This window comes from Salvelinus sp. IW2-2015, linkage group LG16, assembly GCF_002910315.2.
Source record: "Salvelinus sp. IW2-2015 linkage group LG16, ASM291031v2, whole genome shotgun sequence".
Taxonomy (NCBI): domain Eukaryota; kingdom Metazoa; phylum Chordata; class Actinopteri; order Salmoniformes; family Salmonidae; genus Salvelinus; species Salvelinus sp. IW2-2015.
The window spans coordinates 15645714-15673096 of record NC_036856.1 but is presented as its reverse complement, the minus strand read 5'-3'; the positions used below and the strand labels follow the sequence as shown (position 1 = coordinate 15673096).

The following is a 27383-nucleotide window of genomic DNA, read 5'->3' as shown; positions in this document are numbered from 1 at the left end:
TAAAAAAATAGAGAAGCCAGAATGGCATAGCTAAAAGCTGAATTTCTAATTTCCAAATTCTAAAATCTCTATGCCAAATTTTTGCAGTGATTGTTTGTGATCTAGTGGTATATGACTCTGGAACATCCAAGGAAAGCTTACACAATCAACAACATTTCTAACTCTCTGCACTCCATGTCACATAGGTGAAACATTCAACATATCAATCCCAAACTTCCACTGAAGTTCATATTACTCCTCCGACTAAGGTGCACTAATCTCCTCAGAGAACGGTCTCTTTCTTTCTAATGTGAATGTTTGCTACTCTCTCCTAATCTATTTTGTAAAATAACGTTTTTTTAAAAACATACAAAAAAATGTTTGTGAACATCAACCATGAGAAATATTAATGATTAAAAAACAGTCCTCTCCCATTCGTGGGGAGAGGGAGTCATGTCTTCGGAAGGGGGCTGGTGCACTCAGGCCATAGAGGGTTCTGGTATTGTGTGCAGCCCCTTCACTCAGCCCAGTGGTTTGTGGGAGTTTGTGGTGAGAGTGGTTGACATAGTCTGGGGGCCCCTGGGTTGGCCCCTCTCACACAGGCCCTGGGTAGCTGTAATGGTTGTTGTGCTCTGCATCTGCCATCTGCAGGCTGGGTTTGCGCTCCAGTTCCTCGCTCTCAGCCGTCTCTTGGCTGGAGCAGCGGGGAGGACGTTGCTTGAAGAAGTCTGATACGTGGCGCACCTGTAAGGAGAAGAGGGACATAGTGTGCGTCAGACAAAGTGAGAGGACCAAGGGCAGGGCTAGAAAGTATGATTGTATATGTCTGGTTGTGGAGGGCACCATGCAGCTGCTCCACATCTGACAGGAACACACAGTTTGCTGCATAATCCCTCCAGCTCTCTAACCAGGCCAGAGACATCATAAAACATTGGGTCTGAGAGGGTTCCTAATTGCATACAGAAGTCTGAAATACGAATCGAGGCTTCGCTTTTCAATATGTATCCCCCACGTCTCCAAGACTTTCAAAAGGCGTTGCTGAAAGAGGTTCAATCAAAACAGGGAAGTCGAAACAATAAAAAGCCAGCAGGCAACACTCACGTTGAGGATGGCAATGAGAGCGCCTTGGAGGAGGCCCACCAGAACGTCGCTCCAGTGGTGCCTGTAATCAGACACGCGGGTGTAGCCCACGTACACCGCAAAGGCCACAAGGAAGAACTGGATTGTGGGTCTGAGAAGTCTTGCCCACTTAGCCCTCAGCCTCGCCTGGACATACAACTAGAGAGAAAGAGGTTTTAGTTCTCTCATAAGTAGAGCTGTTTTTGTAGACAATTTGCCTTTACTGCTGATTGAGGTCATTTGTGGTTTTTGTGTAGTAGTGAACCATCTTACCAAATAAGGCAATGTTATTTGACTGTAAACTGGCCCCAGTTACACTAAGCCTACCATCATGCCTCAATGAATGTCTCAAACACAGCATTTGTTAGTAAATGTTTCTTTCATGTAAACAGTGTGCAAGTCCATTCTTCAATTGGCTATGTAATATGAAAGCATGTTGTTTAGCTATTTCACAATGCTAACCATCACATCATCAGTACATGTAGACAAAAAAAAGGCAAGAATACATCAGTACATGTAGACAAAAAAAGGGCAAGAATGCATCTTTAAAGAGTTTGCCTTTTCCTACTAAATCAACTCCCGAGCAAAAACAGATATGGTATGCTTAAAACCGCATAAAGCGTGAAAAGGTGTTGAATGTTGATCTAATTTATGCCTACGGACTGAAAACCCTTTTCACAGAAGAGGAGAGTTGCTGCCAGAATGTCTATCTGGCGCGCTCATTTCTCTGGGCTGTTACCAGGCTACTGCCGCAGTAGGTGTGTTAGTTGGCATCCATGCATGCCCCCCTACCACACATACACTCCATCTCAGAATTCAACACTGTAGGACACTTGTAGGGACATGGAGATATGAATCACGTATACTAGGGAACATCAAAGGAACTGTGACATGACCAAACAAAGCAGAGGGAATGAATTACTAATTGCTTTGATTGGCATTGAGGGCCGGCCGTCTGCTCGAGGCGCCTGCCTGCGCTGTCTGTCCATAGACAAGGCCCAGCACACTTGAACTGGATTACTAGAACACGGGCCTTCATCTCCAGTCAATAACAGTCCAATCCAGCAGGGCATTAGCCTTTGTGTCCAAATTCCTCAGCTGAACTTCTGACTTGCCCTTATATGTGCACAATCCCTCTCTGTCTATCCTGTCCTATTCTGCATTTCATATTTTCCACATTAATCCTGTTTCAAATGGAGAGATATTGCATCAATTGACTCCCTTTGAGACTGCTGAATATGAGAGTGTGTGTGTAGTTTACTCACTGCTAGAAACAGCATACAGTACATCCCAAAGGAGGAGTGGCCGGAGTAGAAGGACAGCCTGGAAAATAGAGCGAAAACAAATATGCTGTTAAAACCTTTTTCTGTCATGGCTGTGTGAAGGCTACAGTGGATGTATTCTGTGTGTTTCTACCATAGCATAAAGCAGTGGTCACCAACCCTGGTTCTAGTCCTGCAGCGTATGCAGGCATTGGTTCCAGTACAGCACTAACCACTGGCATTGAGCAATGTACACATCAACAATATTTCCCTGACACCCTCTACTTCAGTAACTACCTGGACTCAGTGACGTCCCGAGGAATGCCGGTGCAGTTGATCTCCAGCATGTAGCCTTTGCAGACCTTGGGGTTGCAGACGGCCATGAAGTTGGGCCGAGGGCGTCCGATGGAGAACTTGGCCAGGTCCGTCAGTGATTGGCTGACAGCTGCCCCGAACAGGAAGGTACCCAGCACCTTGTAGAGTGCCGCCACGTACCCGTTGAACTCAGAGTTAGAGTGGATCCTCTTACTGTAGACGAGGTAGGCCTCTCCTGATGATATCTATTGGAAGAGAGAAAGAGGCTTAAATTACATCCAACACTCCAATATGACAGCTAATATCATAGAAACGGCTGTTTGTGAGACTGGTCTGGGAATCAGTGTAGTCAGATGTTATTTAGCTCACCTAGGTGTCAGCAAGGAAAGTATAGGGAGGGACTCACAATGATGACAGTGCAGGAGATGGTGACTGCAGCCAGCAAGCCGTGGGTGATGGTGTCAGGTTTGAGGGGGTACCTGATGTCCTCATCGTCACAGTACACACCCCTCAGGTAGGGCCGGAACACAACAGTCATGATGAGGAAGGGCAGAGCGGCTATGAGAAGAGAAAAACGACAGACAACTCGTTAATTCACTTCAACAGAGAATTTTATAACTGTTCGCAACACTGATATGCTCCCATTGATGACATCATTTCATACACTTTTTTCCTTCCAGGACCTGAACCAGCAGGATGTGAATTTTATTTTCTTCTTTCATTAATTCACTTCAACTACCAACATTGATTATTCCTATAATAAAGGGTGATAAAGTACACCGGGAATGATTGATGATAATGCTGTTGATCCAAGCTAACATACAAAGATTTTATGGGAGCATTCCATCTGTGAAATAACAGATATTTTCAATTTCCAGAAACCCAGACATTACATCACTATTCAATCTGGGAGGTTAAATGTTTCTTCAAGGTTTTCTGAGTAGATTTTTTCCTCCTTTCCTGAAGACCTTTTTCAGTGGAACAATGCTGTCCTGAAAATATACTACATTCATAGCCCAGAAAGGCACCGCATACCAAAGCAGAGCTCAGCACACATTGACGTAGGTTGTGAAATGTCATAGTACATCCGCACAGTAAGGGATTAAAAAACAAACAGTAGACTCAGATGTACACACACCTCCCTCCCCAGTGCACCTCCTTAGAAAACTGACTGATGTGGTGGTGTGCACAAACAAATATATCCGCTCAAGTTTACTGAGTGGATGGAAAATAGCCTTGAGACGTTCGGAAACGTCTCCAAAAGCGCACACACTCTGGACATGTCTGATGTGTGATGCAAAGCCACAAACACACCATGAGGAAGGCATTACACGTTCGTTACTTCAGTTCCTGTTGATAAACTTAATGAATAATGCTCTTCCTAGTCTGCAAATTAAAACAGATATGTGAAAAAGACCTCATTGGCACAACTGTTAGGAATGTATTTTTTCTCTTCTCCTACAAGCCTGGAGCTCTTTTGTGTAAAACCAGGAGTGGAACAAAGAGTGGAACTCTCCCCACCCTGAAACCCTCCAGTCAGCTCCCCTACCCAGCATGGCAGACAGCCTTGAGCGTATAGAAATGCCATGAGTCTGCATACTAAATGAAAGAAAAATACTACATACACTGAAAAATGTAGTTTCAAAAGTATACATTTCTCACTCACTCCCACCCCTCCTCCCTTCTGAAGCACATCTGTTAATGACATAGTTCCAGGACAGTTTCCAGGCAGAGTAACAGATAGAGCCAGGAGAACAATGCCACACTGAGAACCTAACTGATGAAAATAATAATGTTGGATCTTAGACAGTGCTAGTAAAGCTGAGGCTCTAAACCGGCAGGGTTTCTCTGCTCTCTGAAGACATCTGTCTAGCTTATGGGTGTACAACTCCAGTCTAAGCATTGCAGTCCTTTTCATTTGTCCCTGGCAGGCTGGCAATCATAGATTGGTTTGCCGCCAAGAAGTCAACACATTTGCACCGCAGGGAATGTTCTGGACAAACTACATTTAAGGTGGTGAGGACACATTCACTAGGACAAGGAATAAGCTTAGAGAAGAACAAGGTATATCTATCTACCTATATCTATGTAATTTGTGGTCTGGTTGACATGATTTCTACCTCACATGATTTCTACCTCACATGGGATGAGGAACGGCAATGTTTGGTTACATTTGCATGGCTATGCGGAAAATGTGCCTACTAACTGACACCCTCCTTCTCTAAACAAAGAGAGCCATTGGATGTGTGGAGAATGCCAAGGACAAACAGTGAATACTAGAGCCTTTGTGTTCCTCAGAGAATGAACAAATGGCTACAGGATAAAGACGTATCAGTGTACACTGTGTCATACCGTCTAACCTTGCTAATAGGTTTCAGACACGACAAAACGCACAATGAGACAGACATTGGAGAGAGAAATCTCAACTAGAGATAGAAGATGAGATTCATAAAAGCTACAGTCCCTTCAGAGATTTTTTCCACATTTTGTTGTGTTACAGCCTGAGAATTGATTAAATTGAGATTGTGTTACTGATCTACACACAATACACCATAATGTCAAGGTAGAATTGTTTTTAGAAATGTTTACAAATGAATAAAATTGAAAAGCTGAAATGTCTCGAGTCAATAAGCATTCAAATCAAACTTTATTTGCCACATGCGACGAATACAACAAGTGTAGACTTTACCATGAAATGCTTACTTACAAGCCCTTAACCAACAGGTCAGTTCAAGAAGAAGAAAATATTTACCAAGTAGGCTAAAATAAAAAGTAATAATAAAAAGTAACACAATAAGAATAACGAGGCTATATACAGAGGCACCAGTACCGAGTCAGTGTGCAGGTATTCAAGTACTCAACCCTTTTGTTATGGCAAGCCTAAAGTTCAGGAGTAATAATATACTTATCAAGTCACATAATAGTTGCATGGACTCCCTCTGTGTGCAATAATAGTGTTTAACATCATTTTAAAATGACTAACCCATCTCTGTACCCCACACACACACAATTATCTGTAAGGTCCCTCAGTCGAGCAGTACATTTCAAGCACAGATTCGACCACAAAGACCAGGGAGGTTTTCCAATGCCTCGCAAAGGGCACCTATTGGTAGATGGGTAAAAAAAGCAGATAGTGAATCTCCCTTTGAGCATGGTACAGTTAATAATTACACTTTGGATGGTATATCAATATAACCAGTCACTACAAAGATACAGGCATCCTTCCTAACTCAGTTGCAGTAGAGGAAGGAAATCGCTCAGGGATTTCACCATGAAGTCAATGGGGACTTTAAAACAGTTACAGAGTTTAATGGCTGTGATAGGAGAAAACTGAGGAGAAAACTGAGGATGGATCAACAACAACATTGTAGTTACTCCACAATACTAACATAATTAATTCCACTTTGTAACAACAAAATGTGGAAAAAGTCAAAGGGTGAGAATAGTTTATCTACAAAAAGGGTCCGTTGCGTTGCTAGCCTTCTGATATTAGTTCAAGAGGAATTTATGTTTATTACATGTAAATGCTAGCACCCACCATTATGAGCACCACAGACGGTGTCACCACCAAACAGGTGCCACTTAACTGGCTGATATTCCATATAGGAACCAAGTGGCAATGCTTTGTTCCCAACTAGCACCAACCATTAGCGTGTGTGTCAACACCAGCAGCTGTAGCCCACCTGCCAGCCACTCCATGTTTCCCACCAGTACAGGGCTGTTGTGGCAGTGTTTACACAGTGGAAGAAGGCCTTATGAGGGAATAGAACCACAGAATAAGTCTCAATGCCCCCAGGCCCTCAGCACCTTCATCCTGTCTGGTGGTGCCATAAGAGAATGTGGCCATCCATAACATCCTGAGGGGATGCAGGGACATTGTGGGACAAGTGTGATGAGGCTTTTGAATGGCAATTCATTGGCCCCAAATCCTGCCTCCAGCGGGCATGGGCAAAGTCAGACAGAATCACACCAGAATGTCAAGGAACAAATGTCTCCAGCTTCCTTTTCCTCCTCCAAGTCCACACAGTGCTGGAAGCGAATCACAGAAAGAGTGAAGGACAAGAGGCTTTAGTGTTTCTTAGCTATTGTGACTATTCCTTCATCTCCCCAGATCCAGTGTCCACGATAACATGTGTTTGGTTTCTGGAGGAATATTTTGCCATTGTTTTGTTCCAAACATCTGAGCTGAGTGTAACTTAATCAGGATAGGCTGATGAGCTCTCTGGAGGACATTAACTATCGTCACCATTTCACTTATGAGTTCATCATAAAAGTCACTTTGAACAACACTTTGAACTACAACATACTCTTGATCTTTCATATGGTAACTTGCTTTGGATTGACACCAGCTGTCAAATTCTCTAATATATTCAGTAAAACAATATTTACCGGGAATATACATGGCCATAAATGTCTAATAAAAAGGGCTACTGAGGGCTACTGTGTGCAAGGCTGTCATTACTGTACAGTGGGAAATGTTTTAGACAGAATGACATGAAATCTGTCTCCACACAAACACAGCCATTAAATACAAAATCCTATTTAGTAGGAATGTTCACATTTTGCAGGCAATCGAAAACAGAATAGAAATGCTGGAAAACTCCAGGCTTATTGATGCATGTATCTGGTTTGCATAGCCCATATGAGGAAACTTAGAATACATACAGCAAGTACTGTGAGCCTGAACACTGGTCTGGACCTCCAGCATGGTGGAAGTCATGTTAAAATGGTTTGTTTGTGCTTGATGCTGTGTAACAAAATCCGTGCTGCAATTGCAATCCTTTTAAGACAATCTTACAGAGTAGTCGGTCAGGACCATTAGTAGTGGCTAAGTAAGATAAAAATGTGATGCAAATTATGAAAGAAAATGTAAGTTGAAATACTGGTTCCTATAAGCTGATAGATGGAGGGAATGTCAAAGATGGAGGGAATGTCATTTTAAAATAGAAAAAGTAACAAGTTTCAGGGCAGAGCACAATAACACATAGGAGGGGAGAGAGGCAGGGTTGAATCTGAAACAAGTAAACATAACTCAAATATTTGTACAAAACTCTTCCATTAATATCAATGCATGAAAGTTGCATATAGTCTATCTCAAGTTTGGATCTAGCACTTCATTCGATATAGAGGCAACCATAATTTCCTTCACGCTGCCATTAGAGTAGGCTGGGTATAAATCCCTGAATGCTTTGCCATGGTGTACGGGGTAGGCAGTGCAGCTGGCTTAAAACGACCCCGTCTAGGCTTCTTAGGTTGTGTACATCTTTATATTCTGTACTCATAACCCTGCATTTATACTGCAGATATCACTTTTAACAGATGAGACAAATCTAAAATTCAATATGAATATCTAGTCTGGTGTTGTGAAGTAGGGATGTCTAACAAACCTCTACAGAGGATATGAGACTTCCAAGACTCTGAGCCCCAAAACATGCACACAGACAGACAAAAAGAAACACAGCCACACTGACAGGCAAAAACAGACAAAAATAGGTCTCCAGGATACCACAAGAACATTTCACCGCCCAAACTGACAGTGCTCAAGAACGGCATCTTTACAGGAGGAAAGAAGGAAACTATGTCTTTTAACCGACCAAATGAAAGTCCTCACGGGAAAAGATAGAATAATAGAGGAAAGCAGGTTTGAAGGAGAGTGTATTCGCTCCATGAGGACCATGAAAACACCTGACTCTACAGTTGGAGGAAATGAGGCCCTGCTGGGAATGCTGCCTGTGAAAGATCTCCTATTTGAGCCCATACTTAGGCCTTTTGAAGTCACAGGAAGCAGGAGTTCACATTTCCTGCTTCAGATGAAGGAATCCCATTTGAATAGCTTTTAGTCACACTTTGAGAAGCTAATGCTCCTTTTTCTCCTCTACCTTCATAATCATCTTCAATGCTTCTTAAAATGGGGTCTTGGGGAACAGAAATACAAGAGAGAGGGAAGGCAAATTACTCTTGAAGACAAGTGAGGGTTTAGACACAAACACATGGAACAAAAGCTTAAGTTAAAGCTATCCAGCACCTGCTCAATGCCATTGGATATGCATAAGCGATAGAGAGGGCTTAAGCTACCTGGCCTCTCTGAGCTGAGCAACAGAAATGAATTCTATTCCATCACACCACTAATTTCTCTCCTCCTTTGTGCCCCTCATTCTCTTATTTAGTCTCTCCATCTCATTCACTCTCGGTCATTCCTTCAATCCAAGTGTCCTCCCACACTCTCACACTCTGTAAATATAGAGGTCTGAATGGAGCCAGGCTTTTTTTAGACAGCTGATTACATGGGATGATTTTGGCCACAATCTTACTGGAAGCTAAGAGCCACTGAAATTCGTCACATCCTCTCTCTCTCTGCACAGTGGAGGGCAGGATTGGGGTCAATGCTCTTTCAATTCAGGAAGGGAATACAATTTCCAGCAAAAGAACCGAAGAGTCTTCATTGAAAATACATGGCTCTTTTTCAAATCTTGCATTAGAATTTAAATGTAAATTCATGCCACTGAGTGAACTAATGGAGGGGTCAGAGCCTGGACTCAAACACCTGGATCATTGTACTGCCCAACTCATCTGGACCACTGATTTAATTAGAAAAGCATTCGCCACCTGATACTTCACTGACACTGCACTATAGACCAGGCCTGTCCCTGCCTTTTACTCTGTGGAACCTGCACTGCTTTATGGACAGCCGGCCAAAATGATTAAAACATCCAGTCTGGGATTTCACTGTCCTTTGTGCCGATTATTTTTGACCTGACTGGTTCAGACTGGAGAGAATGCTTTCCAACAGGGTCACAGCTGGGCCATGTGCTAGAACGCTCTCTGCTTTATTGGGATTGGATGGTCTGTCTTTCCACACTGCGAGGGTCATCTTGTGACTCTTTCTCCAGCAACTCTTCTCTGTCTCTCATTCAGTGCCTCTACTCTCTTTCTCCTTCCTCCAGTGCATCTCTATTCCCTTTCCTCTTCATGCCAAWACTCTATTTCTCTGTCTATTTTCTCTCTCTTTCACCCACTGTTTAGTGTGTGGACCAGGGTCCTTCTCCCAGCACCACAGTCGACCTTGGCTAGACTGACTAATGTGGAAGGTATGTGCTGGGCGTAAAACCTAATTCACACGAGGAATGCCCAACTTCCCCTGTCAGTCACACTAAATCCTGCTACCCTTTGCATTCTGATCCCACTGTTTCTCTCTCGCTCTCCTCATCATTTACGCATTCTGAGCACCAAGTAGTGCGGATGGAGGGTAGTTAAATCTGGTCTGGGGAATAGTCTGAGTTTTGTTAGATCAAACAAATAGACCAGGCCACACATATTTTGATTATACATCTGGGAGCTAGATATATTAGTACAGTAGGCTCATGGTATAAAAAAAACATGAAATCCCTTAAATGTAGATGCTGTTTATATGGTCATATGTTGTGAAATCTATGTTCCAATACTTCACCACACAAACCCATCTAAGGGTGTTTGTCCACCTCTTCTACTCTTTATTGAAATGTCTTCAGTTCCCATAACATTACTGCCTTGGGATAACCATTTCCTGTGCTGTCATCTGTGCATTTCTCATTGAGTGGAAACAGTTTGAGAACTCATGACAATACCTTTTCACAACCCAACTGGATGAGAATCCTAAATCCCCAGAGACAAGCTACATAGTTTCCTTCACAAGCCTCTTTCAAACACTTGAAACTTCAGGGCAGTCAGGTCAAAGAACATGGGAAAATTTTATTGAGTCAAATCTTATTTAACATGAAGAGAAAAGCTTCCTTGCAGATGGCACTATGATGAAATGCCATAAAGTTCCCCTTGTGGCATTCATCAAAGGAGAAGGCACACTGAGTCATTCACTGATAGCACAGCATTTCCTTTGCTGTCCTGCACTCACTTCCTTGGTACTGCCAAGGATACTATGCTTAACAATGCTGTMCCTTTGAGTATGAGAGAAGAAAAAAAACACGGCAAATCTCCCCAAGTCCCATGGTAAACCAGATGATTCCTCCTCGTTTCTCCTCAGTAACCGTGCCAAGCCCCTGGGGGTCCAGTAGTATGGATGTGGAGACCTAACACAACTCTGAGTCATACACTCACTCATATCCTCTGTCCTCTCAGCTGTCTCTGTGTTTGATTAGTGTACAACAGGGGAATAAAAATCACAACAGAAGAAAAGCATCACCCTCTGGAAAGTGTGTGTGGTGAGTGTAACCTCTGCCTTGCTGGGGAGGCCATTTAGTCATCATACGTTGCTCGGAATACACTTTATTCATTAGAAACAGCACACAGCGATTCATATGGCCTGAAACGGAGTGCATAGAGTACAGCTATAAATGTAGACCATGCTATTCTGCTCTGCTGGCCTCTTTGTAGTGCTACCTATGAAAACTTCAGACAGGGAGAAGTTAAACCCAGCCCTTCCTCTGTGCAATAACCCAACACCCACTGTCTATTTGTGCTGAGTGTAGGTTTACACAGACAGAAGAGAGGGAGAGAAAGAGGGAGAGGGTGAGAGTGGTGGGAGTGAGGAGCCTATATTAAATGTCAAACTCAAGCTTAAACTAGGGCAGATATTTGAGTATCGCCCAAAACAGGTAACTATAGATGACTTACTAGCCGCTGAGGCCATCTAAGACATAGACAGAGAAAGAAATCTCTCTGAAGCATAGCGTCTTGTTTTAGGAACATCTAATCCCACAGTGAAATCCTGGCATGGGTGTTCCCTGGTTGTAAAGCAGGGGGCTTGTGAGGCCTCCAACTAGTGACTTTGAACCTGCCTCTTTGTCATTACTAATCACACACCTCACCTACCTTAAAGGTCCAATGCAGCTGTTTTTATCTCAATATCAATTTTTTTGGTAACAATGAATTACCTTTCTGTGATTTTTTGTTGACAATTTTAATTGAAAACAAAGAAAAATGCTTCTCAGCAAAGAGCAATTTCTCAAACACTAATTTTGACAGGACTGTCTGGGAGTGGTCTGAGTATGGAGGGGAAAACTGAAATCTAGCTGTTATTGGCAGAGAGGTTTGGAACTCTTTCTTTCTGGTCTAAACAGGCTGAAATTTCAAGCGGCCTTTTCAAACAGCGCTTACACTTTATCATTTTTTAACAGTATTATTCCAACCTCAGTGTGGATACATATAAAACACAGGAAATCACATTTTTGACTGCACTGGGCCTTTAAGAACACATCAGCTGTTGATAGTTTGACCTGGGCTAGGCACTGGGCCTTTAAGAACACATCAGCTGTTGATAGTTTGACCTGGGCTAGGCACTGGGCCTTTAAGAACACACCAGCTGTTGATGAGTTTTGACTGGGCTAGGCACTGGGCCTTTAAGAACACCAGCTGTTGATAGTTTGACCTGGGCTAGGCACTGGGCCTTTAAGAACACACAGCTGTTGATAGTTTGACCTGGGTAGGCACTGGGCCTTTAAGAACACACCAGCTGTTGAAGTTTGACCTGGGCTAGGCACTGGGCCTTTAAGAACACACCAGCTTTGATGTTTGACCTGGGCTAGGCACTGGGCCTTTAAAGAAACACACCAGCTGTTGATAGTTTGACCTGGGCTAGGCACTGGGCCTTTAAGAACACAGCAGCTGTTGATAGTTTGACCTGGGCTAGGCACTGGGCATGATAAGCAATTACCCGCTTTATTGCTCTGTGATTACATCTAGCTTAGTGTAATGTCATTTAAATGTAATAATAGCCTACATTTATTAACAAATGATTAATTGAAAACCTTCATTTTTTGGGGTGAATTTTTGTTTCATAATCTTAAAACACTCGTCATTGGCCGAAATTGAACACTGAAGGTTCCAGAGTATTCCAAAAATGTAAGTACCCCTACCCCACTACATTGACCAATTAGCAAGTGCTGACATGGAGAACTGGAAAGATAATGATTTGTGACTTGAATTGAGTTCCAGTTTTCCCACTCTACTTTTAATTGAACTGTGTTGTCATGGTAACTCAACCTAAACCCTAGGCATTAGCAGCAGGGTCTTTTTAACCCCAGGGCCAGCTGTAGAGAACACAGCCTGAGTCCTGGTCTGAGAGCACACCTGCAGAGAGACCATGCAGAGAGCTAACCCTGGGGAATGGATAGCACCTCTTTGCAGTTCTGGCTTGTTACCATTCATTCACACTTCACAGTAACCTTCTAATAATTAAACTACAGACCACACCACTGCACACTCCCTTTATATCAACTTCCCCACGCCATTGTAGTGATTCAGTTTATTCTTAACTCTAACAATTTATGTCCTACGGGAAAGCCAGCAAAAACATTGTCATCATAGTATTGCTATGGAATTGGGCAGTGGAAAGACATTTTTGTGGTGGAACTACGGCCACACCATAACTGGTGTGTTCCATGCTTAAAATCTATTTTGTTAGGATCAGGAGCATGGATTTGACTTACTTCTCCTTTCTTTGGAGGGTGCATGGGGTGAGGTGGGTCATCTAAATTTGACCTAGAGATTTTAAGCCAAGGCTTGTGACATGGTGGGCTTTAGGAGGATTGGTGAGCCAGCGAGACGCTCTCTATGTAGCAGTCGGTCTGATGTTCTCACTCCTGGAAAAATCCCATGGTGGGATGGATCATATCCTGAAAGCCTGGGGATGCTGCTCTGGAGCAGGTCCCAAACAGCATTAGCCATTCTTCGCGAGAACGTGGAAGTAATCACACAATCCAGACATTAAAATGGAATTCAACAATATAAAAAACATGTATTGAAAATGAATACATTTTGGCCAAGTTTATCGTAAGAATGCATCAGCGGTTCGTATTTCCCGCAACTTTCTGAAGAGCCAATGAGAATTCCCTGTCTGTGTGGTGAGCCCGTTAGCGATGATGCTAATGAAAAGTATTCTGGTAGATGGAAAGGCTTTCCTAAAAACCTTCTCAATTAAATGTTAACTACAAAGTAGCCTATGCTTACTGGCAGAATGATATCATGATTATTTGCTTCAATCTAGTGGGTATTTGTTTAGCAAACTCTACCATCATGTGCACTACAAAACACTACTAAACAATATCCTCTTGCTAGGTGCACACTGGAATTAAAGGGCAACTACGCCCCAAAATATAAATGTATAAAAATGTTCCCAGACCTTAAAAGTAGTCTCCTGATGTGGTTTAAGCAAATATTGAACTGATTTTATAGGCATCTACCTTTGACCACACTGCACAAAAAAACAAGGCAGGAATATGCCGCCAAAGGCCAGACCATCACGAAATCATAGTCTGCCAATGGTAAGTGCAGTTATCAGTTTACAGTTATCATAGCCCCCCAACCACACTCACGCAAAGGGACTGAGCGGGCCTGGATGACATGGGCAATGTGCTAAATAATAATGAGGAAGTCAGAGTGGATGATTGTTGTCATTGTCAAAATCCAACAATCTATGTATTTATTTAGCTTCACCTCAAATAACTGGAACATTTTCACTATAATTGATTCACTGTCACAACCTGCACTTTAAATGCCCAGCCAGAGTTCGTATTGAAGTAATTCAGTATTGAAGCAGCTGACCTGTCAAGCTGCTTCAATATCCTTGAAAAGGCTTTGAATGTGGAAAAGAGGCACATTGTTTGAGAGATTTTGGGCAAACCAAATATTGAGGAAAATAGGGATGCATACCATATTTCCATAAACAAACATTGCATGATTTTACAGAGTTTCAGGAAGTTCAAACCCAGTCAGTGCAGAAGGAAAAGTCCCATCATGGGAATGATAATTATCTACGAACGATGCAAAACCAATAACAACGATAACAGCCATGGTGTGTGGGTGTATGACACTTGATGTTTGACTCCTGTCAAACATCAAGCGCGTCACATGTTAAGGGATCACGACAATATAATCCCAGCTACCTGGGGTGTGAAATCTTTAACATTCTAGCAATGGAGTTCATTTGCGTTGGGTCTGAATATGCAAAAGATACAGACCTAAATGCTGCGGTCACAAAATTCCAAGATTAGAATTTTGTATTTTTACCGCTGTAAAATTCAATAACAGTGGAAAAAGTAAAATGATTACATCCTACAAGGACTTTCAAGCCTGATGTGAAGAATTCAACAACAGAGCTGGCTTGTATATACGGGGGCAAATAATTATCTTCGAAATCCAAAAGAGTGCGTCCGAATACTGGTTTTGGTTATTGGTTTTGCATTCAATATCTGATGACTTGCTTGTTTTTTGCTAGCTGTGTTATCACTAGCAGGGATGTAGATGGGATAGGCCTGATCTCAGAACATGCTCTTTATAATCTGCTCCAAAAACCTATTTCCTGGAATGGTTTACGATTTATTTGGTGTGCCTTTGAATATTTCTTGCATGTATTTTAGATGCGTGTCATGTATAGATTTATGCGTGTTTTATAGCCTGATAATGGTTCAATACTTATTTTAGTGTTTTTTTATGTATTATATATTTTCTGCATGTATTTTAGATGTGTGGCCTGTAGGGTTTTATGCTGTTTACACTCCCCTGCCTGAAAAGTAGCCAGATGGCTCTATTATTCCTTAAGTCGTTTCAAACTATTGCTTTAGACTGCCTACTATTTGTGATAATCTTCGTAGTTATGCTGCCATATAGAAGCGAGAGTTGCTGAAACAAGAACTAGCCAATGTTTGCAGTGGCGGAGCACTCACTGCACAGCAGCCTATCAAGGAGAGGAAGTGGCAGCGTAGGAAAATATTGTCCGTACTCGACAAATAAAAAACACTAGGCTCCCGTAAATTGTATGGTATGTGTGAGATACGTTCATAATAAGCAAGCTATAGCCTAGGGGCAATTCCAGGATAACGGAATTATGCTTTGACTCAGTTTTTTCACTTTCAAATATATGCCAAATAAAAACCATTGATTTCAAAAGTTTAACAAACCATTGATGTGGTTTGGGTTACTTTGAACAATTTCCACTGAAAATCTTTAAAAAATGTATTTTGTAGAAGAACTGTGCAGATGCAAACTTTGGTAATGTAATTACAGTCAAATCTCCCTAAGGTTTATATGCGACCACATTTTCCAAAAATGTTCATATCTGCTACGAATTCAAGATCCAAAGATGTCTGCAGAAAGAATGTGGTGTCAGCTACGAAATGGCACCTTGAGTTTGAAACAATCTCTTTTGGTTATTGGACTACAGTAAGTGAAGTGGATTCAGAAGTTTGGACAGCACAGTACAGTAGAGCACAGTGCAGTACAATACAGCTGTACTGTAATGTGCTATCCAAACTTGTATGTTTCACATCTATGATAGGTTCAGATTTGGTCCAGATTTGGTCCAGTCGGTGGACATTAACATCAAGGCCAGGGTGGACTAACCAAATGTTGAAAAAAAGTTTACATCCATGGACGTCCAGTGTCAGTGGGTGCTCAGTGGGTGAGGATGCTGGTTACAGTAAATGGAAAGACAGGAGGTAGGTGTCAGTAAGAGCTGGGAGAGGTGACATTAAGAGAGTGAGGGGTTGTCCAGGCAGACTGTTTTAACTCTTGGTTTCACCACCAGACAACAGAAAGAAAACAGTTATGAGCTGAATATAACAGTATGCCAGTGGAAGGGAGGACAGTATAAGGTGACCCAACTGTGAACTATTATGATTTGCAATTGTAGCCATTCTTTTGCAGTAATTCCGTTACAATTGTTTTTGTAATTCTGTTACCAAATATTTTTTTGGGGGGGGGATTTTATTTAATATTTTATAAACAATATAAAACATATACATGCAAACATCATCATACAAACATCAACCACATTACACCTGCCCAGACCCACACCCCGATCTCCAGCGCCCACATCACTTTACGCCACATTGCCTCAAACTGCACCATTTTGTTTCTCTCCGTCGCCCACACACTTTACATTTTTTTGGATAATATCACCCACAATAATAAAGCATTTGACCTTCTCATTGCGTTAACAATGGAGGATTGGTTGACTTCCAGTTAAGTATATGCTTTTTTAAAGTTGACGAGAAAAATATCATCCAAACCATCAGGTAAACTCACTCATATGCCATGTCTTGAAATATGCAGACAGACGGATTAACAGCACATTTACATTGTAATACTTCTGACAGCCAATGTTCGGACTTTATAACATTCCCAGAAGGCATGGATTATTTAGTCATTGTTAGTTTTACACTTTAGACATGACTCTGCTGTTGTGCTGTATAATGTGAATTTTGTCTCTTGTATAATAAATTCTATACATTAATTTATAATGGATTAAGCGTACATTTTCATTAACTAATTTCGTTAGTTACGTTCCAACATTCCCTCCCTCTTGTGCCAATATCAGTTAGTATATATATTTCTTAAGAGTTTGATAAGCTATAAAATAAAAACTTGGAGAGAGCCTACCTATCATATGAATATCATTTTCTGACTCAAATAAGATTCCCTCAAGATTGCTCTGATGTCCAAAAGATTTCAATTACATTTTGTGATAAAACTTTCAAGTTGCATGTATTTGAAAATATATACATTGGTTAATCCAAAATGTAAAAAGTTTTTTCTATTATCAAATCATATTTGTCACATGCGCTGAAAACAACAGCCCTTAACCAACAATGCAGTTCAAGAAATAGAGTTAAGAAAATATTTACTAAATAAACAAAAGTTTTTTTTTAAAGTTACAAGAAAATTCCAGCACAATAACGAGGTTATATACAGGGGGTGTGCGGGGAATGTGCGGGGATACAGGTTAGTCGAGGGGGGGGGGGTCAATGTAAATAGTCCGGTGGCCATTTGATTAATTGTTCAGCAGTCTTATGGCTTGGGGGTAGAAGCTGTTAAGGAGCCTTTTGGTCRTAGACTTGGTGCTCCGGTACCGCTTGCCATGCGGTAGCAGAGAGAACAGTCTATGACTTGGGTGACTGGAGTCTTGTCTTTGACAATTTTTACAGTTTCTATGCCTTTAGTTTTTCTTGTGGACCAATTTATCGGTGAATTCTGAAAAGCGATCCAAGGATTGTTCCATAAGGTTGCAGTTTTTAGGGAGTGATATTGGTTCTTCTAGAATACATTTCATTTAATGTTCTTAGATTCATTGTTTGAAAATAGACACGTAAAAAGATTTTGGGGATGAGCATGTGCATCTTCAACATGTACCCAATTGTTACTCTTTAGTGCTTTTAACTAACTATATGTCACAAGTAAAAGCCCAGGGTAGCAAGTTGATACAAATCTGGAAGACTAAAACCACCCTCAGATTTACGAAAATGTCCTTTTTATTCTATGAATGCATTGCCCATATAAAAACTTATTACTGAGTATACTTATTTAAAGAATATCTTTGGTGGGGTAATTGATATTACCGAGAGTAAGTATAAAAGCCATGCCATTCAGAAGAGGTTTATTCTACCTGTAAGATTTATAGAAAGATTGTACCATTTACAGTGGGGCAAAAAAGTATTTAGTCAGCCACCAATTGTGCAAGTTCTCCCACATAAAAAGATGAGAGAGGCCTGTAATTTTCATCATAGGTACACTTCAACTATGACAGACAAAATGAGAAAAAAAATCCAGAAAATCACATTGTAGGATTTTTTATGAATTTATTTGCAAATGATGGTGGAAAATAAGTATTTTCAGAAGCTCGTCAAAGGTAAGGCATGAATTATATTTTTATTTCTGTGTTTTGTGTCACGCCTGCAGGGTTGAAATATGCTTCTCTCTCTTTGTTTACTATGGTGCTAACTCAGATAATAGCATCGTTTGCTTTCGCCAAAAAGCCCATTTGAATTCTGATATGTTGGCTGGATTCACAACAAGTGTAGCTTTAATTTGGTATCTTTCATGTGTGATTTAATGAAAGTTTGATTTTTATAGTAATTTATTTGAATTTGGCGCTCTGCATTTTTACTGGCTTTTGGCCAAGTGGGACGTTAACGTCCCACATATCCCAGAGAAGTTAAATAAAGGTGAAATAAAATTTTAAAAACTTCACATTGGTTTAGGTAGGGCTTCTAGTAGTTTTTTAAAARATAGATTGGATACAAAACCTCCACTTGTGTTCTAGCTACCTAAAAAGTGGATGGAATGGGAGTGGTTGACTCCATAAGTGCACATAGCGGTTCTTAACAGCAAATACATGTAAAAACTAATGAACCAGGTAAATTATACATGTTTTTTTTAGGTCATGAAAGGATAACAAACCATCATTATTTTTGTCTGAAAGTTTATGAATTTGTTGCTCAGAACATTGTTTAAAAATGATAGGTTTCCTTTCCAAAAGGTAGGGAGTCATTTATAAATATTATTGTTTGGGTATGCCATTGCACTTCCCAATTACCCAGTTTTTCGATTTGTTGCTAGGTCTGTATTGAGTGGGCAATGATTGGTCCAAACTGAGTACGGCAAAACTTAAAGGAAATTAAGGCAGAGAATAGTACATCTTCCATCTAGACCCCCAAAACCTTTGGGTTGCTGGTTCTTAGTAATTTCAATTCTGGGACGTTCCCCTCTCAATATAAAATTCAAGACTGAACTGTGAATATTTTCCCAGTACCCTAATGGCGTGGACAAAGGAACCATGCTAACAAAGAAATTTAGTCTAGGCGAGACATTCATTTTGACTATCGAGTTAGTAAGGATAAAGTGGACTCCAGTTCTTTWAATTTTTTTACTTGTTCAAACCAGAAGCAAATGTTATTTTAACTGAAAGCACGAACCACTGCATTTAACCAATGAACCCATTTTGTCAACCCACAGGAATCTATCATCATTCACAGGCTCTTTGTTAAGGATAAAGTAATGTAAATCATACCTGAATTTATTACAGAAATCCACATTTTTTAAGAGTGTGAGATTAAATCTCCACCTTGTGGCACGATTTGGAGTATTGGTTGTAGACAATTTGCACAAGTTTGCATGTATGTACAATTTCCACCTTCTGAACAAAAATATAAACTGTTGCTGTGACGGTCACAAAATTTTGCCAGCAGATGATTCTCAAGCAAATAACTGGTCGGTCTAATGGTAATTGACCGAATGATGAACATAAACACATTTAGCATCTCCTGGCTTCCTACAAGCCACTGATGCAGACCTTTGGAACATCTGTTATATATGTTTTAAAGGTCTATTAAATCCATGTAATATAGCCAACACCATTACAATAAATATTCTGGTCAGACTTCGGAGGCGTGCACACCACCCACCGCTTCTGAGCATATTACTCGCTAATGTTCAGTCTCTAGATAACAAGGTAGACGAAATTAGGGCAAGGGTTGCTTTCCAGAGAGACATCAGGGATTGTAACATAGTGTTTCACAGAAAAATGGCTCTCTCGGGATATGCTGTCGGAGTCGGTACAGCCACCTGAATTATTTGTACTTTGTGTGGACAGGAATAAACATCTCTCTGGGAAGAAGGGCGTGTATGTATGTATCATGATTAACTTTTTAGTGACGGGGCAGTATTCGGGAAATTTGCTTGAATGATGTGCCCAAAGTAAACTGCCTGTTACGTACAATCTGAAATGGTCCACCCACACAGTGTGATGAAGGCGCAATAGCGTCTCTTCAACCTCAGGAGGCTGAAGAAATGTGGCTTGTCACTTAAAATCCTCACCAACTTTTACAGATGCACAATTGAGAGCATCCTGTCGGGCTGTATCACCGCCTTGTACGGTAACTGCACCACCCATAACTACAAGGCTCTCCAGAGGGAGGTGCGGTCCACACAGCGCATCACCAGGGCAAATTACCTGCCCTCCAGGACACCTACAGCACCCGATGTCACAGGAATGCCAAAAAAATCAAAGACAACAACCACCCGATCCACTGCCTGTTCACCCCGCTACCATCCAGAAGGCGAGGTCAGTACAGGTGCATCAAAGCTGGTACAGAGAGACTGAACAACAGCTTCCATCTCAAGGCCATCAGACTGTTAAACAGCCATCACTAACACAGAGAGGCTGCTGCCAACATACAGACTTGAAATCATTGGCCACTTTAATAAATGGATCACTAGTCACTTTAATAATGTTTACATATCTTGCATTACTCATCTCATATGTATATACTATATTTTATACCATCTATTTCATCTTGCCTATGCCACTCATCCATATATTTATGTATATATTCTTATTCCATTTCTTACATAGACGTGTGTATTAGGTAGTTGTGGAATTGTTAAATATTGCTGCATTGTCGGAACTAGAAGCACAAGCATTTCACTACACTCGCAATAACATCTGCTAACCATGTGTATGTGACCTATAAAATGGTATTATTTATTTTAGACAGGACTAAATAAGCATGGTATGAAGAAAATGTAGTATTCTTCAGAAGACCAGAATAGCATACTCCTAATTGTCCTTATGTTAGGTCCTGATCTGGCTATGCCAAATGGCTGTGGGCTACACTAGTTCATTTAGCAGATTTGCTTAGATTTGCTTAGAATTCCGTAGCATTATTTTATAGTATAAAGAACACAATTGAATAAAGCTGAATAAAATAAAAAGGATATTTTCTCCAATCAATTTGAGGGAGTGCGCACATGCGGCTATTCTGTGTTGAGCAGTTAAAGAAATAGGTATTCCTATATGCTTAATTTAGTGTTATTAAATGTACGTTTAGTTGTGATAAACGTTGGGCTATATGTTTTGATTCTTAATACATTGTTAGGCTGCACGATGTCGAGTGAACTATCCCTTCACCTTGTTTTTTTAATAAAAAATGTTGTGAAAGACYCTTACGTGACAACCAGAATGCATTGTATGACGTCAACAAACATGGCGCCACACATAGCTGCCAAATAGCTAAGCATTAGCTCACCATAATCAGCATAACCTTGAAAAAAGTATTTTAGATATCATGTGTCCATTACAATCTATGCAAGAATTGGAATGGATGAGTTGTCACCAGTACTTGAAAACATGTGAATAAAACAGTAAATGCACGATGCTCCATACATGCATACGGTATGTTACAGTATAAACACAATATACAGAAAAAAATGCACTTACTTTGACAGGAAAGCACACATGTCCAAAGTTATTATTTGTAAGGAAAACAACAAAAGGTAATGTGGGCGCCAGCCAGAAAATGTGCCTGGGGGAAAAAGTTAGTGCAAGGCCTGTTCTGACTAGAGATGCGCAAATGTCTTCCTATTTGATCTGGGGAAACACTTGGGAAGTGATGGGGCTCTCGTTGAAGTGAGAAGTTTGTCCGGCTCAGTAAAGCCTCAAACATAAATTGTCCGCAAGAGTGAAATGTGAATTAATGAAGAGGAACACACCTCAATTCAAACTTTTGTTAGAAAATAAAAAACTTATTTGAAACTGACAAGTTGAAACATAGCCTATAGATAATTAGCAGGCAGCGTGCCTTGGTTTGAGGGCAACGCAGGTTAACTGTCCTGTTTCATAACAATCACATTTTGGAACAGTGATTGCATTCTGATATCACGTGTATAAAAAAAAAACTCACACTGGGGTGAATGTTAGAGATATGTAAAACTCACTCGTGGGGAAAAAAATAAATATATTTGTGGTGAAAAACTCATTCAGATTGGCTGGGCCTTGCTCCCCAGTGGGTGGGCATGGCTCCCAACTGGGTGGGCCTATGCTGTGCCCCTGCCCAGTCATATGAAAGTAATAGATTAGGGCCTAATTTATTTATTTCAATTGACTGATTTCCTTATATGAACTGTAACTCAGTAAAATCGCTGAAATTGTTGAGTTTATATTTTTGTTCAGCACAGATGCACTAACTGTGATAAAGTAATATGTAATCGATCCTTAAATGATCGGTGCCTAGCAGAGTAAAAATATATTCTTCTACTGTATATGAAATATTCTTTCATCTGTGGATTATGCACTCTACATATATCTGCTAGTGCAAAATCAAAGACCATATTTCAGAACGCTATGGTGGATGGTGGTGCGGTACCCGATTTGTTAGATTTATCCATTGTCAGATTGAGTGTAGTATTCAAGTTACCATCCAAGACCACATGGAAATCAGATATTCCTGTAAATATTTTGGATAAAGAAACAAAACAAATAATCGTGAGTATTGGGGGCATATGCAGAAATAAAAGCTTTTCTTTGCCAGAAAAAATGCATTTCACATAGAAGGATTGCCTATCTTGATCATTGCCTTGGTCTAATATKTGAAACTTGAGATTACGCTGAAACACAATAATTACCCCTTTTGTTTTATTATTAGCAGAAGAAAAGGCAGCCACCTTGGAAGTTGTTGTTTTTGATTTTGCTTATATAATCCTTCCTTATACGAGTTTCCTGGAGCATGGCAATATCTACTCCTTTCCTATTTAAAATATCAAAACAACTAGTATGCTTTTTATTTATTTTATTTATTCCAGGAAAGCATAGATAGCTTAACCATTACATTTGGAAAATACTTTGTTGCAAAGTTAGTGAGTACAATCCCCTTTAAAGTAAATAAACTCAGCAAAAAAAGAAACATCCTCTCACTGTCAACTGCGTTTATTTTCAGCAAACTTAACGTGTAAATATTTGTATGAACATTACAAGATTCAACAACTGAGACGTAAACTGAACAAGTTCCACAGACATGTGACTAACAGAAATGGAATAACGTGTCCCTGAACAAAGGGGGATATAAATCAACAGTAACAGTCAGTATATGGTGTGGCCACCAGCTGCATTAAGTACTGCAGTGCATCTCCTCCTCATGGACTGCAACAGATTTGCCAGTTCTTGCTGTGATGTTACCCCACTCTTTCACCAAGGCACCTGCAAGTTCCTGGACATTTCTGGGGGGAATGGCCCTAGCCCTCACCCTCCGATCCAAAAGGTCTCAGACGTACTCAATGGGATTGAAATCCGGGCTCTTCACTGGCCATTGCAGAACACTGACATTCTTGTCTTGCAGGAAATCACGCACAGAACGAGCAGTATGGCTGGTGGCATTGTCATGCTGGAGGGTCATGTCAGGATGAGCCTGCAGGAAGGGTACCACATGAGGGAGGAGGATGTCTTCCCTGTAACGCACAGCGTTGAGATTGCCTGCAATGACAACAAGCGCAGTTCGATGATGCTGTGACACATCGCCCCAGACCATGATGGACCCTCCACCTCCAAATCGATCAGGCATCCAGAGTACAGGCCTCGGTGTAATGCTCATTCCTTCGACAATAAACGCAAATCCGACCATCACCCCTGGTGAGACAAAACCGTGACTCGTCAGAGAAGAGCACTTTTTGCCAGTCCTGTCTGGTCCAGCGACGGTGGGTTTGTGCCCATAGGCGACGTTGTTGCCGGTGATGTCTGGTGAGGACCTGCCTTACAACAGGCCTACAAGCCCTCAGTCCAGCCTCGCTCAGCCTATTGTGGACCGTCTGAGCACTGATGGAGGGATTGTGTGTTCCTGGTGTAACTTGGGCAGTTGTTGTTGCCATCCTGTACCTGTCCCGCAGGTGTGATGTTCGGATGTACCGATCCTGTGCAGGTGTTGTCACACGTGGTCTGCCACTGCGAGGACGATCAGCTGTCCGTCCTGTCTCCCTGTCTCACAGTACGGACATTGCAATTTATTGCCCTGGCCATATTTGCAGTCCTCATGCCTCCTTGCAGCATGCACGTTCACGCAGATGAGCAGGGACCCTGGTCATCCTTCTTTTGGTGTTTTTCAGAGTCAGTAGAAAGGCCTTTTTAGTGTCCTAAGTTTTCATAACTATGACCTTAATTGCCTTCCATCTGTAAACTGATAGTGTCTTAATGACTGTTCCACAGGTGCATGTTCATTAATTATTTATGGTTCATTGAACAAGCATGGGACACAGTGTTTAAACCCTTTTCAATGAAGATCTGAAGTTATTTGGATTTTTCCGAATTATCTTTGAAAGACAGGGTCCTGAAAAAGGGACGTTTCTTTTTTTGCTGAGTTTAGATGAGTAATCAATAATCCGCATAGAATATGTAAAAAGAAAAAAAACATTTCCCAAGAGCCCTCCCAGATTGCAACTCATATAAACCTCCTCCTTTCCCTTCCCTTCCCTCCCACCAAAAAGGGAATACTTGTCAGTATATTGCAGCTGCATTAGCATCTTTGGAGGATCTCTAAATTTGCCATTTGTATTACTACGTCTGTCAATCTTATCAAATCTATGATTTTTGTCACCTGCTAAAATAAATAACTATCTGGATTTGATTTAATATAGCTTAAATCTAAACACCCCAGATTTGCCAATGTTGGGATATTGAGTTTTTGTATTTTATCCACTTTTTCTCTCCAATTTCGATCTTGTCTCATCGCTGCAACTCCCCAACGGGCTCGGGAGGCAAAAGTTGAGTCATGCACCCTCCGAAACATGACCCACCAAACTGCGCATCTTAACACGCGCCCACTTAAAACGGAAGCCAGCCACACCAATGTGTCTGAGGAAACATTGTTCAACTGACGATCGAGGTCAGCCTGCAGGTGCCCGGCCCGCCACAAGGAGCTGCTACAGCGCAATGAGCCAAGTAAAGCCCCCCCCGGCCAAACCCTCCCCTAACCCGGATGATGCTGGGCCAATTGTGCGCCTCCCTATTGGACTCTCGATCACGGCCAGTTCTGATACAGCCCGGGATCGTCCCCGGGTCTGTAGTGACGCCTAAAGCACTGCGATGCAGTGCCTTAGACCGTTGTGCCACTCGGGAGGTCCCGTGTATTGAGTTTTAATAACTCAACAAAATMGACACTAATTGATAGGTGTACCTTCTTTACCTGTTACTTCTGTGAACTTTCACTATCCTCCCTCATGAGGGAGATTTTTTTTWAAATATCTTAAAGATATGTGGGTTTTTGGTAACGGAATTACAAGGCACGAGTCAGTATTTCTTACATACTGACCAGACGCACACGTGCGTGCGTCTGCGTGCGCATGTTGATTTTGTCCACCCACACCAGACGCAACCAGGACACGCAAGTTTAAATATCAAAACAAACTCTGAACCAATTACATTAATTTGGGGACAGGTCAAAAAGCATTAAACATTTATAGCAATTTAGCTAGCTAGCTAATTTGTCCTGGGATATAAACATTGGGTTGTTATTTTACCTGAAATGCACAAGGTCCTCTACTCCGACAATTTATCCAGTTAAAACAGTCAACCAAGTTCGTTTCTAGTAATCTCTCCTCCTTCAGGCTGTATTTGGGACAAGTCATTCACTAAACCTCAACAAAATCTTGTAAGAAATAATGTGGAAATTGAGCAAGTTGAGGTGACTAAAACTACTTGGGAGTAACCCTGGATTCTAAACTGTCATGGTCAAAACATGTGTATACAACAGTAGCTAAGATAGGGAGAAGTCTGTCCATAATAAAGCGCTCCTCTGCCTTTTTAACAACACTATCAACAAGGCAGGTCCTACAGGCTTCTAGTTGTCACACCTMAACTACTATTCAGTTGTGTAGTCAGGTGCCACAGAGACCTCGGGAAACTACAATTGGCTCAGAACAGGCAGCACAGCTTACCCTTAAAATGTACACGGAGTGCTAACATAAATAATATGCATGTAAATCTCTCATAACTCAAAGTGGAGGACAGATTGACTTCATCACTACTTGTTTTTGTAAGAAGTGTTGACATGCTGAATGCACCAAGGTGTCTGTTTAAACTACTAGCACGCACTTGACACACGTACACATGGATTTTGTATTGTAGATATGTGATAGTAGAGTGACCTGAGGGAACACACTTAATGTGTTGTGAAAAGTGTTATGAAATGTAATGTCATGTAATATTTTAAATTGTATATACCTGCCTTAATGTTGCTGGACCCAAGGAAGAGTAGCTACAGCCTTGGCTAATGTGGATCCTTAATAAATACAAATTAGCACTGCAGGTAGGCCTATGTCACGCAAAAGCCTCACGAGTAGATATTTTTATAAACATTTTATGGATAGGCTACTTGGCTAAAGAATGGCCAGGATAAGAAAGACACCGGACACATTGCTGTTGAACCAGCTTTCGTTACAGTAGGGTAAGAGTAGCCTATAAGGATTAGACCCACCCGTTGTATAATTGACATTAATGGAATGGTCTTTTTGAAACATTTCTTGKACATAACTGGTATGTTCCTATGAAAACGTTAGGTAATAACTTGAGACTCTTAAAGGAAAGTGCTCTAAAGTTGTGTTTACGTTTGTTGTTAGCTGGGTGGATAACCTTTCTATTTTACATCAATTGGTACTTCATCAGTCCAAAACTCAAATCAATATGCTATCGAGGCACATACATAGGTCTGGCTTGTGTAGACTATAGAATCGTTTCTATGTTCAAGCGCAGTGTGAAATTGATGCACGTCGCTACTGTAGGCTACTTACCTACTGCCACGCACATCACGTCCACCAAGACATACATCTTCTTTTTTCTCAAATCCATCATTTTATTCTATTGATAGAGGCTGCCAGTTGATAGGACACGTGTTTGGAAATTTAGTTTACGAGTGTTGCCATTGAGTCCGCTGGGTAAAACGTATGCAGCCAACCTGTATTGCGAGTTCTTCCGGTTTTTAAGCTACTTTCCTACCTGCCCACAGATGTTGACACCTATGTGTGCAATTTTGAAGTGCGAAAAATGCCTTCCAAACTTAGACTCTAGTCATCTCAATCGGCGACAGTGTTAAATTCTTACCCTCATATTTTTGTTGTAATGACAGGCTTGAAAAATAAACCTTCGTTTTACAGTAGTTGAGCCGTCCTACAAACCAATAA

At 41.1% G+C, this 27383-nt stretch overlaps 1 protein-coding gene across 2 annotated transcripts; it reads right to left on the bottom strand.

Annotated features, from left to right (window-relative positions):
* Positions 1–27383, bottom strand: LOC111975818 (phospholipid phosphatase 2). 2 transcript variants are annotated; one of them, XM_024004428.2, is made up of 6 exons: positions 27304–27383; positions 3082–3233; positions 2658–2920; positions 2364–2421; positions 1081–1257; positions 1–723 (listed from the first exon to the last, which is right to left on the bottom strand). In XM_024004428.2, exons 2-6 carry the CDS (start codon positions 3211–3213, stop codon positions 574–576), a joined length of 780 nt encoding a protein of 259 aa, XP_023860196.1. In that variant the 5' UTR covers positions 3214–3233; positions 27304–27383; the 3' UTR covers positions 1–573. The 2 variants fall into 2 exon arrangements, with proteins under 2 accessions (XP_023860196.1, XP_023860195.1); XM_024004427.2 differs by having other exon boundaries at positions 26994–27322.

What these genes read in the sequence shown, in the direction of transcription:
- LOC111975818 (XM_024004427.2), bottom strand. Translation starts at nt 27,054, where the DNA reads ATGATGGATTTGAGAAAAAAGAAGATGTATGTCTTGGTGGACGTGATG. An exon ending in TCTCCTGCACTGTCATCATT is followed by an intron (nt 2,921 to 3,081) that starts GTGAGTCCCTCC and finishes CTCTTCCAATAG; the next exon opens with ATATCATCAGGAGAGGCCTA. An exon ending in CTCTCATTGCCATCCTCAAC is followed by an intron (nt 724 to 1,080) that starts GTGAGTGTTGCC and finishes TTCTCCTTACAG; the next exon opens with GTGCGCCACGTATCAGACTT.